General features: G+C 54.9%; 4 protein-coding genes across 4 annotated transcripts; 1 reads left to right on the top strand and 3 right to left on the bottom strand.

Moving 5' to 3' along the window:
* Positions 1–8452: 8452 nt before the first annotated feature.
* Positions 8453–8949, bottom strand: IUM83_02263 (Gag-pol Polyprotein; the record flags this gene model as incomplete). The annotated part of the gene is made up of 2 exons (XM_067926166.1): positions 8453–8582; positions 8783–8949. The coding sequence occupies 2 exons, from the start codon at positions 8947–8949 to the stop codon at positions 8453–8455; spliced, it is 297 nt and encodes a 98-aa protein (XP_067800980.1).
* A 2206-nt stretch (positions 8950–11155) lies between these two features.
* IUM83_02262 (ATLS1-like light-inducible protein) lies at positions 11156–11585 on the bottom strand (the record flags this gene model as incomplete). The annotated part of the gene is made up of 2 exons (XM_067926165.1): positions 11156–11350; positions 11418–11585. The coding sequence occupies 2 exons, from the start codon at positions 11583–11585 to the stop codon at positions 11156–11158; spliced, it is 363 nt and encodes a 120-aa protein (XP_067800810.1).
* A 406-nt stretch (positions 11586–11991) lies between these two features.
* IUM83_02261 (atpase family aaa domain-containing protein 3-b-like) lies at positions 11992–14117 on the top strand (the record flags this gene model as incomplete). Its single annotated transcript, XM_067926164.1, has 2 exons — positions 11992–13194; positions 13266–14117. 2 exons carry the CDS (start codon positions 11992–11994, stop codon positions 14115–14117), a joined length of 2055 nt encoding a protein of 684 aa, XP_067800807.1.
* Positions 14118–14462: 345 nt separating this feature from the next.
* Positions 14463–14924, bottom strand: IUM83_02260 (putative secreted RxLR effector protein; the record flags this gene model as incomplete). Its single annotated transcript, XM_067926163.1, has 1 exon — positions 14463–14924. The coding sequence occupies one exon, from the start codon at positions 14922–14924 to the stop codon at positions 14463–14465; it is 462 nt and encodes a 153-aa protein (XP_067800979.1).
* Between the last annotated feature and the right edge of the window lie 1804 nt (positions 14925–16728).

Below are 16728 nucleotides of genomic sequence, written 5' to 3'. Positions count from 1 at the left end.
GCTCCGTCCTGAGCTGGTTTCGTGCTCCTGGCCGATTTGAGTCATCGGTGGTGCGTCCAGCGCGGTCTGATAGCCCGTTTAGCGGTGGACGCACCATGTGGAGTCTTGAAAGTACGGGGATCGCTCTATCCCGCGCTAAACACCCTCCGGTGGGTTTCGGCTGGGGTTTTCTGGATTGTCCTCTTCGGAGTCGTCGGCGGCGGTACGCTAGCCAGGTCATTCACTTCGCTGGTCGCACGAGTCTTCCGCGAGTCGTCAGAGGAACGAGTTCACGCCGAAGGCTGTGCGGAGTCGCTTCTTCCATTTCCAGAGCTCCGCGCCTGCTTCGAGCCGGCACCCAGCACTCCAGAGTCGACGGCGAAGGGTGCCCAGAGGCGAAGACCAATGCTTTCAGAAATCGTTCAGTTTCCTTCACCACTTGTTCGATTTGTTACCGAACTCATTGGCGAGCTAACTTCGTGATGAACAAATCGGCCCAAACCGCCTGGCGAGTCATGTGGCTCGAATAGCTCACCCCAGTCGCTCTTCTTCATCTCTTCGTATAGTCGACCAGAACCTTGTTGGCCGCCGGCGTGTCACCGTTGAGTGGCGGCCGGTTACCGGAGGTTTGCTCGGTCACTTGAGTCGTCAGGACTGATAAAAGGAAGGTCGTTTGAGCACTAGATGTCAGAATGCAAAGTGATTGATTTAGGTCCTTAGTTCGCGAACTGCTTGCTACCTCTAACCTACTGGATATTCCTGCTGGATAATCTCTACTGATTCCTAACTGGTATAGAAGGTCCTTCAGCCAATCAGCGAGTGCCGCTAGATGCCATCCGGTACCCACAATCTGTACTCCACGCGTCCCATCATCAGCGTCCGTAATCCTCGTCCCATCATCAGCGTCCGTAATCCTCGTCCCATCATCACGAATGATGGCGGCACTCGAGTGAAGGTCCACGGTACCTCGGTACACCGCAGCTGGTCGAGGCGATCCCTTGACAACATTCCCCGCGACTCGACGTCGGCTGCACCTTGGATCCCCAGCTTGCCGCGAACTTCGAACTGCACAGTAGTGATTGCCTTCGTCATGGATGTCGCCAGCATGTCTTCGTCGAGCAGTACTCCAACACCACCTGACCGTCTTCCACCTTCTCACGCACGAAGTGGCAGCGAATGTCGATGTGCTGGTGCGCTTGTGGAAACTTCCTTGGCAACGCGATGGAGCCTTGGTTGTCCTCGTAGATCTGATTGCTTCATGCTGCCATTTCGCCGAGCTCGCGCAAAATACCTTGAGCCACACCGCCTCCTGCGTCGCCTCTGACAGCGCCATTACTCCGCCTCTGTAGATGGCGAGCGCCACCGTCCGCTGCCTTGCTCCGCCGCTGATGCACCCGCCGTTCATCATGAACGCGGCCGCTTGTACTTCTCGATCTCGATGTCACCAACCCAGTCTGCGTCCGAGCAGCCAATATAACTCCGCAGCCGTCACCCTTCAGAACTCGATGCCATGCGTGGCGTGCTTGAGATTACCGGAGACACGCTTGAGGGTTCAGTGTGTGGGACACGGGTCGGCGGCGAACTGACTCAGCACGCCTACTGCAGCAGCCAGGTCCGGACGCGTCGCCACCATCAGGTACATCAACGCGCCGACAGCACCCGATACGGCACGTTCTTCATCGTGTCTTCATGCTTGCAGCCACCCTCGCACATGTTCTTGGTCAACGGTCCTGGATCCCTGTGGCGTTCACGGGTTTGCTGTCCTGCACGCCGAACTTACTCAGGATCGACTTGAGAAACTCTGGTCTTCCGCATCGTCCCTTGCCGGACTCCAAGTCGTTCTTGATCTCATGCCGAGGAAGTACGTAAGCTGCCGAGGTCTGTATTTCGAACCGTTTGCTGGTGCGCGCTTGGTCACTCCATCAGCTCGTCGTCGTTGCTGGCCAGGATCAGGTCGTCCACGTAGATGACCACGGAAGATCATGCACTGTGTCCGTCGACGTTTCACGTAGACGCATGGTCAGACTCGCACTCGGTGAATCCCAGACTAGCATGAACTCGTCGATGGTCTTGTTCCATGCGCGCGACTGCTTTCAGCCTCCCGTATAATGACTGCTTCAGCTTGCCACGTAATCCGTTGGTCTTCATCGGTAGCCAGTCCGGTTGCCCATGTGAATCTTCTCGTCAAGCCGCCATTCAGGAACGCCGTCTTCACATCCATCTGATGTCAGCTTGAGACCATACTGGCGGACCAAACTCAGCACAGCCCGGATCGGCTGAACTTGGCCACTGGAGCGAAGGTCTCGTCGTAGTCGATGCCGTACTTGCGAGAACCCTTGCCACGCAGACGCGCCTTTGAACCGTTCGGGACCTTCCAGCTGGTTCTCCTTCCACGCAGAACACCACTGTTGCCGATGGCCTGCGTCCCTTCGGCAGTGCACTTCACTTCCCGTCTTGTTCTTGAGCAGCGAGTCGGTACTCCGAGGTCGCATGCTACCGGCCGCGCTGCCGTCGCTGATTCCATCCGTAACTTGAACGTAGTCGGCATCTCTCCACTGAATCCACGACAACGCATGCAGCCTCAAAATCTGACTTTCTTGGGCCGCCGCAGGCATCTCATCCAGCGTCGAACGTCCATTCTGCGCGCTGCACTTATGCAGCGTCGCCCTCCTTTGGGCTTCTTCACCAGTGACTGCGTCCGCGGTGTCGCTTGCTGCCGGGTTCGAAGTCTTCATTCCGCACAGCCTCATCCTCACGCCGTCCTCATCCGATTCGGACGTGAGTCTCTTCATCCGTGGCATTTCATGTATCTTCCTCTGAAGACTACTTACCACCTTCGTAGCATACTTGCGTCTCCCACTGCACACGGCGTCTTCATGATGCGCGTCGCGGTCCTGCAACACGCGACGCTCTCGATCTCTTCAAACCGTAGCTTTCTCGCTCGAGTGCCCAGGAACCGGCAACGCACCGACCGGGCGTCAAACTTGGACCCGACTTCGCCTTTCGGGACCACACCGTACGCGTGGCAACCAAACACCTTAGGTTCGCCAGCAGTGGTTCTTTCCGTCATCAAATTGGTGCGGCGACTTGTTCGTGGCAATGGCGCGTGTCGGACACCGCAGTTCCGGAGGGAACGTGGCTGTCACCACCGCTTCACCCAGTAACCCTTCGACAACCCGGCATGCTCCAACATGCAGCGCACACTCCACCAACGTCCGTTCTTATCCATTCCGCCACGCCGTTCAGCTGTGCGTAATGGCGGCGCGTGAACTTCGCACGATACCACGGTCGCTGCAGAACTTGGCCATCTCGCGCGAAGTGTAATTTCGCCACCGTTGTCGCTCCGGAGCGTTTTCACATCGCTTGCCGGTCTGCGTTTCAGCCAACGCAACGAACTCAGCGAACTTGGCGGCTATCCGACTTGTTCCGCATCGACACAATACAGAAGTGCGACTTGTCGTCGATGAACGTGACGAAGTAGGCTTGCCACCAAACGACGTCTTCATGGGGCCGCACATATCGCTGGGAACCACTTCCAGCACTTGCTTCGCACGGTTTGGAGACGACTTCATGTAGCTCACCGCTTTGCTTGCCGAGTGAGCATCCGTCGCACAGCTCCCACTGCTTCACCGACGTCGTCGATGCCAGAGCCGTAGCCCTTCTGACGATGGCGTCTATGGCCAATGTGACCAAGTCGAAGGTGCCAGAGGTACGACGTGGTGTCCCTTTGCGATCCTTCGAGCTTGCTCACATTGGCCTGTCAGGCATCACCGGTGTCATGCTCAGCTTGAACAGCCCTTTGCCTCGCGAGCCCGAGCTTCCACTTGAGACCCTTCGTCTCCGTGAAGCACCCGTCGCTCGAACGTCACAGGCCCGACGTCCTGGTGAATCTGCCGACGGAGAACAGGTTGCGCGACAACTGGGAATGTGCCACACATTCGGAGCACACCCTTCTTGACGCCGCGGGGTCTGCATCTTCATCACGATGTCGCCTCTCCCGATCGCTTATACCACACCGTCGTCCGCGAGATGCACGTCCACCGGCGAGATCTTCTTGTAGTTCCTGCATGAACTCTTTGAACTGGTCATGTGCTGCGTCGCACGAGTCGACCAGCCACACCTCATTCGACTTGGTGGTGTTGTTCCCACCACCAACCGAGAAGAGGAAGTCGCCAGAAGTCGTCCTCACTCTGCGCGACGTTCGCTCGTGCGGCCTCTGCCGCCGTTCTCGCGGATTCGCACAGGACAACTTGGCATCCAATGTCCTTTGCTCCTCCCAGTAGTGGCAGGCGCTGGCCTTGTTGGCGGTCGCCTGCCGTCCCTTGCGCTTGCCGTTGTCGCTTGTCATGAACGCTGGCTTCGACCGTGCGCGGTCGTCGACGCCGCCACCTGCTCCTTGCGCTTCATGTCCTCATGCAGGCAGCCGAGCGTCACGAGTTCTCACGACAGCGAGTCGGTCTCGACCCAACGCCGTGATGAGGAACTGGTACGACTCGCTGAGACTCCCAAGCGTGATCACCAAGTCCTGTCCCCGCTGACCGAGCGCCCACTGCGTCGAGCTGCTCCCAGAGTCTTTGATCTTGCTGATGTGCTCCAGCACATCATCACCTTCCGCCATCATCGTCGTGAAGAAACGTCGACGAAGGAAGCATTGTTGGCCAAACTCTTCTTCTCGAAGTGTCCTTCCAGTTTTGACCATACGCATCGTACGCATCCTTTCGCCGACCGGACCAGCGGCAGCTGGAATCTTCATCGCGAGACAGATGATCGCCAGCGCCTTGCGAGACTTCCTCTTGAACGTCGTTTGGTCCAGCGTAGGGCGCAGTGCTCACGATCTCCATTGTCACTTCCACAGGTCTCGTTCCTCGAGCACCATCGCTATCTTGAACTTCCACGTGTGGAAGTTGGTTCCTCGAACTTGTTGATGCGAGAGGTCGTGGTCGAGGCGGCGTCCATGGCGAAAGCGTAGTCGGAGTCTTCAGCAGGGAAAACGGGCTTGGGCCATAAACCAAAAGGAAGGCGTTTGAGCCTAGATGTCGAATGGAAAGTGATTGATTTAGGTCCTTAGTTGCGAACGCTTGCTAACATTCTAAGCCTACTCTTCGATATACTCTCGCTGATACACTCTACCGGATTCCTTAACTGATAGAAGGTCCTTCAGCCAATCAGCGAGTGCCACGTAGATGCCCATCCAGTAGCCCACAATCTTGTCCCAGCGCCCTCTATCAGCGTCCCGTAACCCGTCCCATCATCAGCGTCCCGTAATCCTCGTCCATCATCACACGAATGATGGCGGCACCATGAGTGAAGGTCACACCGGTACCTTACTGGGCACCGCAGCTGGTCGAGGCGATCCCTGACAACACTGATGACCTCGGCGTCGGCGGCGTCTTCAAAGTCTTGTCGTCTTGCAGCGGCCTGGGCCATCCATTATCATCCAGTTCCATCCTGCGGTTGCGCGTCACGGAGCCTGTAAGTCATTCAGGCTCAGCTCAACCGCGAGTTTCGCGACAACGGACGCAGTGCCCACAGTGCGTCCCACCAGCAGCACGCATCTTCCGGAGTCTCGGAATGTCACCACCGTTGGCGCAGGACGCTCTCCTCCAGGTAATCGTCGTAAGTTTCTATCCATTCTTCGTCCTTGGCGTCGGGTCAGTCATCGAGTTCACGTCAAGCGCGGTCCCTCAATCGGTCCGAGGTGGCGTGCGATCAGCGGCCGCCGTCGAGTCGTCGCTTCACGCGTTGCCAAGCCTTCACGGAGTTGCTGGTACCCTTTGAACGTGATCCTTTCGCCATTTTCTTCTTCGTCTTTTTTTCTTCTTTCTTGTTCTTCTTCTTCTTCTTGGTTGCTCGTAAAGTCGATTCGACCTGCGTAGACGAAACACAGAAGGTCCACCAATCCGGTCCGCACCGGTTGTCGTGTAGGAACACGCGCTAAATTATATATGGTACACTTTCTCACCAACAACACCACCGAGTCACCGAAGACTAATGGGCTTGTTAGGGTTAGAACCTCGAAGGCCAGGAACTTTCCCTTGCACCGGGTTGATGTTTCCTGTGTACCGAGCTTCCGCTAGATCGACCGACGGAAGACTCAGCGTCACTAGCCACGCCGAGCAAGGCTAGCACGCCATTCACACAAAATATACCTCGCAGGCCCTCAGAAGGAAGGGTCCCGGCCTTTAGGCGTGATACGAGGGTGCCGGAGCTAAACCCCGGCGGGAAGAAATAAATGGAGTGCGCCTCTCGCCTTCCAGTTCCTGGCGACGACTCGTCGCTTCTCACACCGCCACTAACTCTTGGCCTGCCAGGAATGACACACGCTACACTAGGTAATGTGCCACCGACAGTCATAATCCTCCTACCAGGTTTATTCTTGAGCTGCGGGTCGTTCCGTAGGCACCGGTGTCGCCCTTGCGTGGTTGGGAGGAAAAGCTGTTCTGTTATTGTTGCCCGAGGCTTATCTGGTCTTCTCTTAAGTTTCATATCGATCATACAAATATCAAGTATAAACGCGTCCGTTTTTGGACCCGCCAGTTGTAACTCACGACTCTTCGGCGCTTTCTCGCGGTGCTGCCGACGACTCAACGGCCGCTGAAACGCCATGGACGACTCGGGACAGGCGCCGACGACTCATAAGTTCGGATCTTGCCAGTAGGTTCAAAGTGAAAGGTCGATTTTGAGCAGCTTGATGTCGAGGATTGATTTAGGGTCCTTACGACGAACTGTTCTTGCTACCCTAAGCATACTGGATATTCCTGCTGGAGTACACTCTACATGATTCTCTAACTGGATAGAAGGTCCTTCAGCCAATCAGCGGGGTGCCACGAGATGCCCATCCGGTACCCACAATCTGTACCCACGCGTCCCATCATCAGCAGTCCCGTAATTCGTCCCATCATCAGCGTCCCGTAATCCCTCGTCCCATCACCACGAATGATGGCGGCATCACTGAGTGAAGGTCAGCACCGGTACCTTACTAGGTACACACCGCAGCTGGTCGAGAGGCGACCCTTACTAACACCCACCGACTCGACGTCGCTGCACCTTGATCCCAGCTTGTGTCATGAACTTCGAACTCGCCAGAACGATCGTTCTTCGTCATGATGTCGCCAGACATGTCCTTTCGTCGAGCAGACCACCCACCTGACCGTTCCTACCCTTCTCACGCACGTGAAGTGGTAGCGAATGTCGAGTGCTGGGACGCTTGTGAACTCGGTAGTTCTGTGGCCAACGCGATGGAGCCTTGGTTTGTCCTCGTATGATCTGATTGCTCAAATAACGCTGCTTCGCCAGGCTCGCGCGAAACCCTGAGCCACACCGCCTCCTGCGTCGCCTCTGACAGCGCACATGTACTCCGCCTCTGTGTAGATGACCAGCGCACCACCGTCCGCTAGTCTTCTTGCTCCTCAGCTGATACACCTGCCGTTCATCTGCGAACGCGTAGCCGCTTGTATCTTCGATTCGATGTCACCAACCAGTTCGTCCGAGTAGCCACATACACCTCCGCAGCGTCACCCTTCGAGAACTCGATGTACCATGCGTGGCGTGAGCTTGCAGATACCGGAGACACGCTTGAGGGCTTGCCAGTGTGTGGGACTAATGGGTCGGCGAACCGACCCAGCACGCCTCTGCAGCAGCCAGGTCCGGACGCGTCGCCGCCATCAGGTGCACGTCAACGCGCTTGTATCACACGATACGGCACGTTCTTCATCGTGTCTCCATGCTTGCAGCCCCCTCGCACATTTTGCTTGGTCAAGCTTGGTCCTGGATCTGCGGGGCGTCTTCACGGTTGCGTGTTGTCCCGCATGCCAGACACTTGCTCAGATCGATGAGAAACTTGGTCACCGCATCGTCACCTTTGCCGGACTCCAAGTCGTTGCTTCGATCTCCCATGCCGAGGAAGTACGTAAGCTCGCTCGAGGTCTGTCGATTCGAACCGTTTGCTGAGTGCGCGCTGGGTCGATCTCCATCAGCCTGCTCGTCGTCGCTTGGCCAGGATCGGGTCGTCCCACGCAGATGACCACGAAGATCATGCATTGCGCGCGTTTCACGTAGACGCAATGGTCGGACTCGCCGGCGAACCCCAGCTTCGCGACAGCATCGTCAATGGTCTTGTTCACACATGCGCGGTCGACTGCAACCGTACAATGACTGCTTCCAGCTTGCATTCACCGTGAGTCCGGTGGTCTTCATCGACGTATCGTCCGGTTGCACCATGTAGATCTTCTTCGTCCGCCGCCATTCAGGAGACGCCGTCTTCATCCATCTGATGCAGCGAGACCATGCACGCGGCCAAACTCAGCGCGACCCGGATCCGTGAAGTTCCGCCACTGTGAACTAGAGCTCGTCGTAGTCGATGCCGTACTTCTGCGAGAAGAACCCCTTGCACACATGACGCCTTGGACCCGTTCGACCTCTCCAGCCTGAGTTCTCCTTACGCGAAACCCATCCTGTTGCCGATGTGCCGCGTCTACGGCGGTGGCACCACTTCCCACGTCTTGTTCTTGAGCAGCGAGTCGTACCACGAGTCGCATGTATTTCCCCTTGGCATGCGCTCGTCGCTGTTCATCGCCGACTTGAACGTGTCGGCATCTCTTCCACTGAATCCACGACATACCCCTCAAAATCTCGACTCTTTGGGCCGCCGCAGACATCTCATCGGCGTTCGAAGCGTCCATTCTGCAGCGCATATCAGCTTCTGCCAGTCTCGGCACCTCCACGGCTTCTTCTAGTGACTGCGTCCGCGGGTGTCGCTTGCTGCCGGGTTCAGAGTCTTCATCCGTGCGCTTCTCATCCTCACTTGTCCTTATCCGATCTCGACGGAGTCTCTTCCGTGGCATCTTCATCGTCTTCATCTGGAAGACCAATCACCACCTCAACTTCGTAGCTATTGCGTTCCCCACCGTCGAAGACGTCTTCCATGAACTGCGCGTCGCGGCTCACCACCCACACCGCGAACGCTCTCATCTCTTCAAACCGATACGCTTTCTCGTGCTCCGAGTATTCCCCAGGAACCGGCCGCACCTGACCGGCGTCAAACTTGACCGCTTCTCGCCTTCGGGACCAGCACGTACGCGTGGCAACTCAAACAGCCTTGGGTTACGCCAGCAGGTGGCTTCTTTCCTGTCAAACTTGTTGGCGACTTGTCGTGGCATAATGGCGCGTGTCGGACGCGGTTCTCGGAGAGACGTGTGCTGTCGCTCACCGCTTCACCCCAGTAACCTACCGGCTGTCAACAGCACGGCGTATCACGCTTACGCCACTCAGCGTCCGGTTCGTCGTTTCCACGCCGATTCAGGCTGTGGCGTAGTCGCGGCGTGACACTTCTGCACGATACCACGGTCGCTGCAGAACTGGCCATCTCGCGCGAAGTGTACTGCCACCGTTGTCGCTCCGGAGTTTTACACGCTTAGCCGGTCTGCGTTTCAGCCAACAACCGAACTCAGACGAACGGCGGCCACCTCCGACTGCTTCATCAAGATACACCACCGGTGCGACTTGTCGTCGATGAACGTGACAGAAGTAGCGCTTGCACGCAAACGTAGACGCGTTGACGAGGCCGCACACATCGCTGTGAACCACTTCCATGACACTTTGCTTCGCACGGTTTGGAGACGACTTCCATGTAGCTCACTCGCGTGGCCGAGGAGCATCGTCGCACACTCCCACTGCTGCTCATGACGTCGTCCGATGCCAGACATTGTAGCCCTTCTTGACGATGGCGTCTAGACTGCCATGCAATGTGACAAGTCGGGGCCAGGGTACGACGTGGTGATCCCCTTTGCGATCTCTTCGAGCTAGCGCATTGGCCTCGTCAGGATTCCGGTGTCATGCTTAGCTGAACAGCCCTTTGCCTTCGCGAGCAGCTCCAGGCTGCAGAGACCCTTACGTCCGTGAAGGATCCGTCGCTCTCGAACGTCGAGCAGGCCCGGTCCTTGGTGAGTCTGCCGACGGAGAACAGGGTTAGCGGACAACTAGGGATGTGCCACATTCGTGACACCCTTCTGGACGCGCGGGTGTGACATCTATATACGATTGTCGCTCTCCCGATCTGGCACCACACCGTCATCCGCTTTGAGATGCATCGTCCACCGGCGAGATCTTCGCTTGTGTTCCTCATGAACTTCTTGGAACTGGTCCACGATATTAGTACTAAAAACTACTAAATATCCTATTAAATTCCAGGTTGAAGGTCAAGGTCAATATCTTCAAAGGACGCGCAATGGGTGGTTGCCGAGATGTTCTGTCGTATTCTCCCGCTCATTTGCGTTTCCTCCTGAAAATCGCAACCGGGTCCGATGAGGTGCTCCAAGACCGATTGCTGTTTGCCTGAAATGACGGAAACGGCGCCGTGTTGCAACTGCGGTCATCCTGTTCATCATATCTGCAGCAATGAACTCTGGGGCGAGGCTGAGCTTTCCAAACGGTTCGGCTAGCACTACTAGGGTCTATGGTTTGCTAGCATCTAACGCGGCCACCTCTATGCGTAGCTTTTACAGTCCAGGGTGCGTTCTAACTTTCAAGAATAAAGATCAACCGGACGGTGAACCCTCCCCAGCAAGCAGCCAAGGGATATCTGTGTCGAGGCAGGCTACGGAGGTGGATGAATCTACTCTCACGGAATCTGACAACCGTATTCAAGCAACAGCGAGTCGTAAATCTGTTGTTGGGATTCTGGCTGATATTGGCCATTACAAACCCTCCCGAACTCGGGACGCCCGTTGCTCCTCAACAGGTTTTCAACAGTCTTTTCGACAGGTTCGTTTGTATTGAGCCCTCTCCGCACACACACAAGCAATGAGCGAGCCCAGCGCCAGCTAATTCTTCATCACAACGACGTAGATATTGAGCGGATGAGGAAATGCGAACGGAATCTATGGTAAGGGCGTTTTAGTAGTTTGATTTTACGATTAGTAACTATGTTATTAATATTACTTTTTATGACCCAAATAGTAATAGCAAAAAAGTTAGGAAATGAAAATCGTCTCCCGAATTATCAATATTACTTTGAGGCGAAATCGATATTACTACCAAAATCCGTGAATGCTGGTGTTTACGATGAGAGTTTGATTATGCAGGCAACGAGGTGTACATGCATTATGTGCAGCAAGCAGCATTGATGCTGCCCTGCCCAAATGCCCTACTTCGGTCTCCACAGCGAGGTCGTATGCGTCTACTTCTTGGCAGGAGGGATGACGGTGACGCCGTTGGCGCCCCAGTTGCCGACCTTGATGTCCTCCAAGACGACATACACGCGCTCCGTTGCCATCTTGAGCTGTTCGGACACAGTCTGGGTCAACGCCGCAATGGTCTTCGGCTTCTGATCCGAAGTCAGTCCAATCGTGCGTGCGTGCACGTAGGCCGCCGGCTGGAACAGCGACAAGATTAGCATCCACACACGCAACGAACAACAATTGCCGGGTGTGCTGCAGTACCTCGTCGTTCAGCTGCAGCAGCGTGGGGACCTCGAGTTCCAGCTGCACCATCATGAAGGGAGCAGGGACGCCCCACTGCTCATTCAGCGTCTGGGCGATGGCGGAACTGGCTACGACAGTGTCCACACCGGCCTTGGAGACGTTGCTGGTGATACGTGCGTACGGCATGCTGAAAATTGGTAGAGTGAGTTGGGTGGTGTTGCTCTTGTCGAGCAAAAGTGAAAATGCCCAACCGTTTATCCGCTTCCACGCATCCGATGCACTGCATCAACCCCATCGACGGCAAGCTCTGGATTACGATGCCAAGGCAGCGTTTTGCTTACGGAGCTGGCCATGGTTGCGGTGCACCGAACTACTCTATCATTTGCTAATTCTAATAATTTTAATTAATTAATATTATATATTATTTTGAGTACCAATAATTGTAGAACTCCAAAAAGGTAGAACGAAAGCGTAGAACGAGGGCTAGGTTGGGCTAGTCGTTTCGAACAAAGGATCTTTTAGCTGCTCGAAAGGTCATGCACTTGGGGCCAGACACTATCTCAATCGACCAGCTCAGACGCCATCGCCAATAATGCCGCCCACCTCGATTCTACCTACACGCACGAGACATTGGTCACGCGTTCTACTTGCGTGCGTCACAATTGCAACGCTGAGCGCTGCCGCCTCAGCCGGTCGAAGCTCGTACCGGAATTCCAGACGCGGCGGCGGCTTCACGGCCAACGTGACGGTGGAGCAGTACAAGGACGCGCTGCAGAACGTGCAGGCGGCCAACCTGTCCGAGAGTCTGGAGCTGCTGAGCAAGCTGGAGCTCAAGCGCTACGAGTTCAAGTACGACTCGGTGGTGGGGCGTACTACCCAGCTGGGTATCCTCGGCCCCGAGCTCCGGACTGTGGCACCCCAAGCTGTGCAAGTGCTGCCCGAGCGCTTCGTGTTCGACCGCGACGGGCGCGGCAAGGTCGCGCTGCAGGACTTCCACATTGTGGATAAGGACGCGCTCTACATGCACAACCTGGGCGCCACCCAGCAGCTCATCCGCAACTCGAGAGCCCAACAGGAGGAGATTCTACAGCTCCGGCACCTCACGGTCGTCCAGCAGCAGAAGATAGACGAGCTGCAGGGGTATCTGGAGCAGGAAGCGAGCGCTCAATTGGTGCAGAAGCGGTTGATCGCAGAGGCGGAGGTGGCCAACACGGAGAAGCTGATCGAGGAAGCGCGTGTGCGCGGGAAGGAGGAGCGCAAGACGCTCGACCTGAAGCGCGACCATGAGCTGCAGGTGCAGAACGAGAAGCACGTGCTGGAACAGAAGCGGATGCTGGAAGAGGACGCGGCGCGTCGAGACCAGAATCGCGACCTAGTGCAGCTGCAAGAAGAATCGAATATTCGTATCGAGAGAGCCCGGCGGGAGACGGAGGAGGTGTTGAAGGAGAAGCAGCTTGCAGCGGATCATGCTCGAGCTCTGTTGGAGCGCAACACGACGCTGGAGAAGGCAGCGATTGATGTGGAAGGGCGGATTCGACAGCAACGAGCGAACCAGGACATCGAGATGGCGCAGCTACAACAGCGACTTGAAGCCGACCGCGTCAAGCTTATGCAGGCTCTGCAGTCCACGTTCGACAACCTCGGACAAGGCATCTCGGTGCTGCTAGCGGACAAACAAAAGTTGACCAAGTTTGTGGGCGGGTTCGTGGCGCTGGCGGCTGGGATCTACCTGAGCAGGGAAGCCATTCGTATCGTTGGCAAGCTGATTGAGCAGCGGCTTGGAAAACCTTCGCTTGTGCGTGAAACTTCCCGCTCGGCTGGGGCGTTTGGCTTTTCAGAGCTCTATTTCGTCGGAATGCGGCCAAGGGCCAAGATGAATTGGCCGACGTGGTGCTACGCAGCACGCTGGAGACTCGTGTCTTCGAAATTGCGCGGTCGACTCGCAATGCAATGTTACACGGGGCACCATACCGTCACTTGTTGCTGTACGGACCTCCCGGAACTGGCAAAACCATGGTTGCCAGGCGGCTAGCTAGGGCGTCAGGCATGGACTACGCGATCTTGAGTGGTGGTGACGTGGGTCCACTGGGTTCTGACGCGGTCACAGAGCTTCACGCTCTCTTTAAATGGGCGAACTCGTCTCCTCGCGGCGTATTAATCTTCGTTGATGAAGCCGAAGCTTTCCTCGGCTGCCGAGCCACACGAAAGACGCACATGAGTGAAGCTATGCGGAATGCACTGAATGCGCTGCTGTATCACACGGGCACACAGTCCAAGAAGTTCATGCTGGTCGTCGCGACGAACCGGCCGGAAGATCTCGATACTGCTGTGACTGACCGCATCGACGACACCCTCCACTTCGACTTGCCGGAGACCAGGGAGCGCGTGCGTCTGCTGCAGATGTACTTTAACGAGTACGTTGCATCTCTCGCTGCACCGCCTACCGCAACGAAATCCTCGAGTTTGACGGGCAAACCTGACAAGGCGGCTGTCAGTGTGTTACCTCCTGTTGTTGACGCGAGCGTGATGGCGCAGTACGGAGATATGACAACCGGCATGAGTGGCCGAGAGATCGCCAAGATGATGCTGTACATGCAGAGCATCGTGTACGCGCAGGATGAAGTCGTCGTGACGCCAAAGCTCGTGGACCGCGTCGTAAAAGAGAAGGTAGACGAGCACAAGCGGAAGCTCGAGCTGAAAAACTACAGCGAAAAGTGACGTACCTAGACTCGTACCCGAGAGCGTATCAAAAACACCCGCGAAGCGCTCGCTGCAGGTAGCAACAGTATCGTGCCCTTTTACAAGTTGGTATCGACCTTCTGATGTTGGCCTTCTGGCCGTACATGCAGCAAGCGTGTGAAAAACCATTGGGCGAGGCGACCGAAGCAGAACAATCAGCGTCAGAGCAACTAGGATAAGGAAGCGAACGAAGAACTTTCTGGGCACGGAGGCTGATGAAAACGTAGATATTCACTACCTTCAGCAATCGACTGCGTGCACCAAAACGTGGGTACTAACACGCAGCTCTACAAGTAGATCCGTTACTACGAAGTAGTAGCCTTTTCAAAGCCCCTTCAGATACATGTCGTATTCCTTGACCAGTAACTCTCCACCCGGTCTTTCCAAGTTCCCAAGCGAATTCTTTAAGTGCTCAACACCAAGATTCGCCGTAGCCCAGTACGCGAAAGTCTCTTTGCGGTACACTTGATCGTTCACCAGCTTCAATACATAAGCTTTGTTGAACGTTCCGTCTGCCCGAATATACGTCGGAGGATGAATCTTGGCCATAATCTGCTTTAGGAACTCCCAGGCCCGCTCCTCGTCTTCAGCTATGTCTTCCACAGCAGCCGTACCGGCGGTTCTTAGAAACCGTTTTCTTGGGCTGTCGATCTGCAACGCGCCAAAGGGCTGAGTACGGTCCGCGATAGCCAATTGGGGAATTGTCGGCTCAGCCGCTGCGAAGGCAACACTGCCGCCTGCATGGAGAGCGATGATGGCCACCAGGAGGACGCTGCACAGTCGCATTGCTGGTTCGGTGGTCATTTCGGGCAAAAGACGACTTGCTGTCTTGGATGTAACTTGCTGAGTGGAAGATGTTGTGGGCCACGAGCTGCTGCTGCGTTCTGTAGAGCTGTTGGTGTCGCAACGCAGCCTTGAATTAGCCACATACCCCACGGACGGGCCATTTTGCAGTCTGGCTGGAAAACATCTCAACAACAGTAGTACCGTAATAATCGGGCCCAGTGAAACACATTTTCCCAGTCATAATCAAGTCAAGCAAAAAACCTCGTAAGGTTTTTCAAAGAGTTCGCTCGGGTGACTTAGCACAAGTATGTATTAATACATACGGTAAACGGTAGTGCGCGGTTATCTACTGTATACACTACATACGGTAAACGGTAGTGCGCGGTTATCTACTGTATACACTACTGTAGTACTACATAAGTACTACATAAGGACCGTCTCCACCCTGGCTAGGCCAGCTGCTGGTTCAGCGTCGGCGCCGGCTCTTTGAGCGACGACCAGCCGACTCTCGCTCCTCTGCAACACACACATGCGGCGCGCCGGCCACTTCTCCGCCGCTGTCGGGGCGCGCTTCGTTGCATGGGCCTTCTCCATCACCGAAGGCGGGACGACAGTTTGTTAGGCCAATTGCGAATAGGTACGATTCAAAAACAATTTCAGGCTGATTTCATCGTCGTACTAGGTGTTGTTTTTACGTCTGACTATTTTCGGGCCGACTGAAAGAATCGATACATGTCGAATCGAATCGTCCGAAGCTGACTCCCAAAGAGGTTTTGGCTCGGCTTCGATTTGTGATAGTCTTCGAAACCGAATCGCGCGTCCGAAATTACTCCTGAAGAAACTAGCGCCCGAAATTAAACGTTTCACTCTTCCAAACAGGCGGACACAAGAAGCTACCATAGTTGCTCCTGGATCCAGGAGGAACTGGTTTGCATACTCCCATCGATATACAAGTTTGTGCGAAGTGAATTTCGTCCTGGGCAGTACTTTTTGGCCGGGACTTCTGTATTTATTATTGTACAGTACTAGCCAAGAAGTGTCTGTACCGTAATTTGTAACTTAAGCTGTGCCTTGGTCATAGCTTTATCAATATTTGTCGACCGAAGACACTGTTGCCCACAAAATGACCCCACGGTTCTTGTCGTTCTAGCGTACTACATTTCACCTCAAACAAGCTTGTCGAGCAATGTATGGGTTCCTTGCCACCAAATCCATCCTTCACGGCATCACCAACAAAATGGTGCCATAATAGAAACCAAGTCTAAAAAGCAACATCAACGGAGCATGAAACTACAGTGTTTCAGCTTTATAGTAAGCGTACGTCAACTGAAGTTGGGCGAGTATTGACACCAGGAGAGCTTCTAGCCTGCCAAGGCTTTGCTTCGGAGCCTTCTTCTTGATAGGCGCCGTTAATACTGTGAGATATTATGTTTGACACATGGATACAGAATGGGCAACAATGATCACAACATTAAAACCTCTTAGATACTATAAGGGGATTTGAATTTGTCCGGATCTGTTAAAATATTTGAATCTGGGCTTCAACGTCAACATAGTTGCCTTTCCCATGCATCCATATGTTTTTTCTGTATGATTCACAGGATTGAGCCAATGCTGTGCTCATGTTTTGATTGATGATCTACTGGAGCCATTTCCCAAAACATTTGGCCAGACGACATCCAAGCGGCTATATATCGATAACGACGTCGAATTCGTCACATCTGAGACCAAAATCAGAATCTACGGCGAAAATTACCCTTATATCTAACTTGTATCTCAGATACTTTATCTGGAAAGTTTCCAT

Source organism: Phytophthora cinnamomi (assembly GCF_018691715.1).
Source record: "Phytophthora cinnamomi strain GKB4 chromosome Unknown Contig0, whole genome shotgun sequence".
Lineage (NCBI taxonomy): Eukaryota > Oomycota > Peronosporomycetes > Peronosporales > Peronosporaceae > Phytophthora > Phytophthora cinnamomi.
The sequence above is the reverse complement of the archived record's forward strand: the minus strand, read 5'-3'. Positions and strand labels throughout refer to the sequence as shown.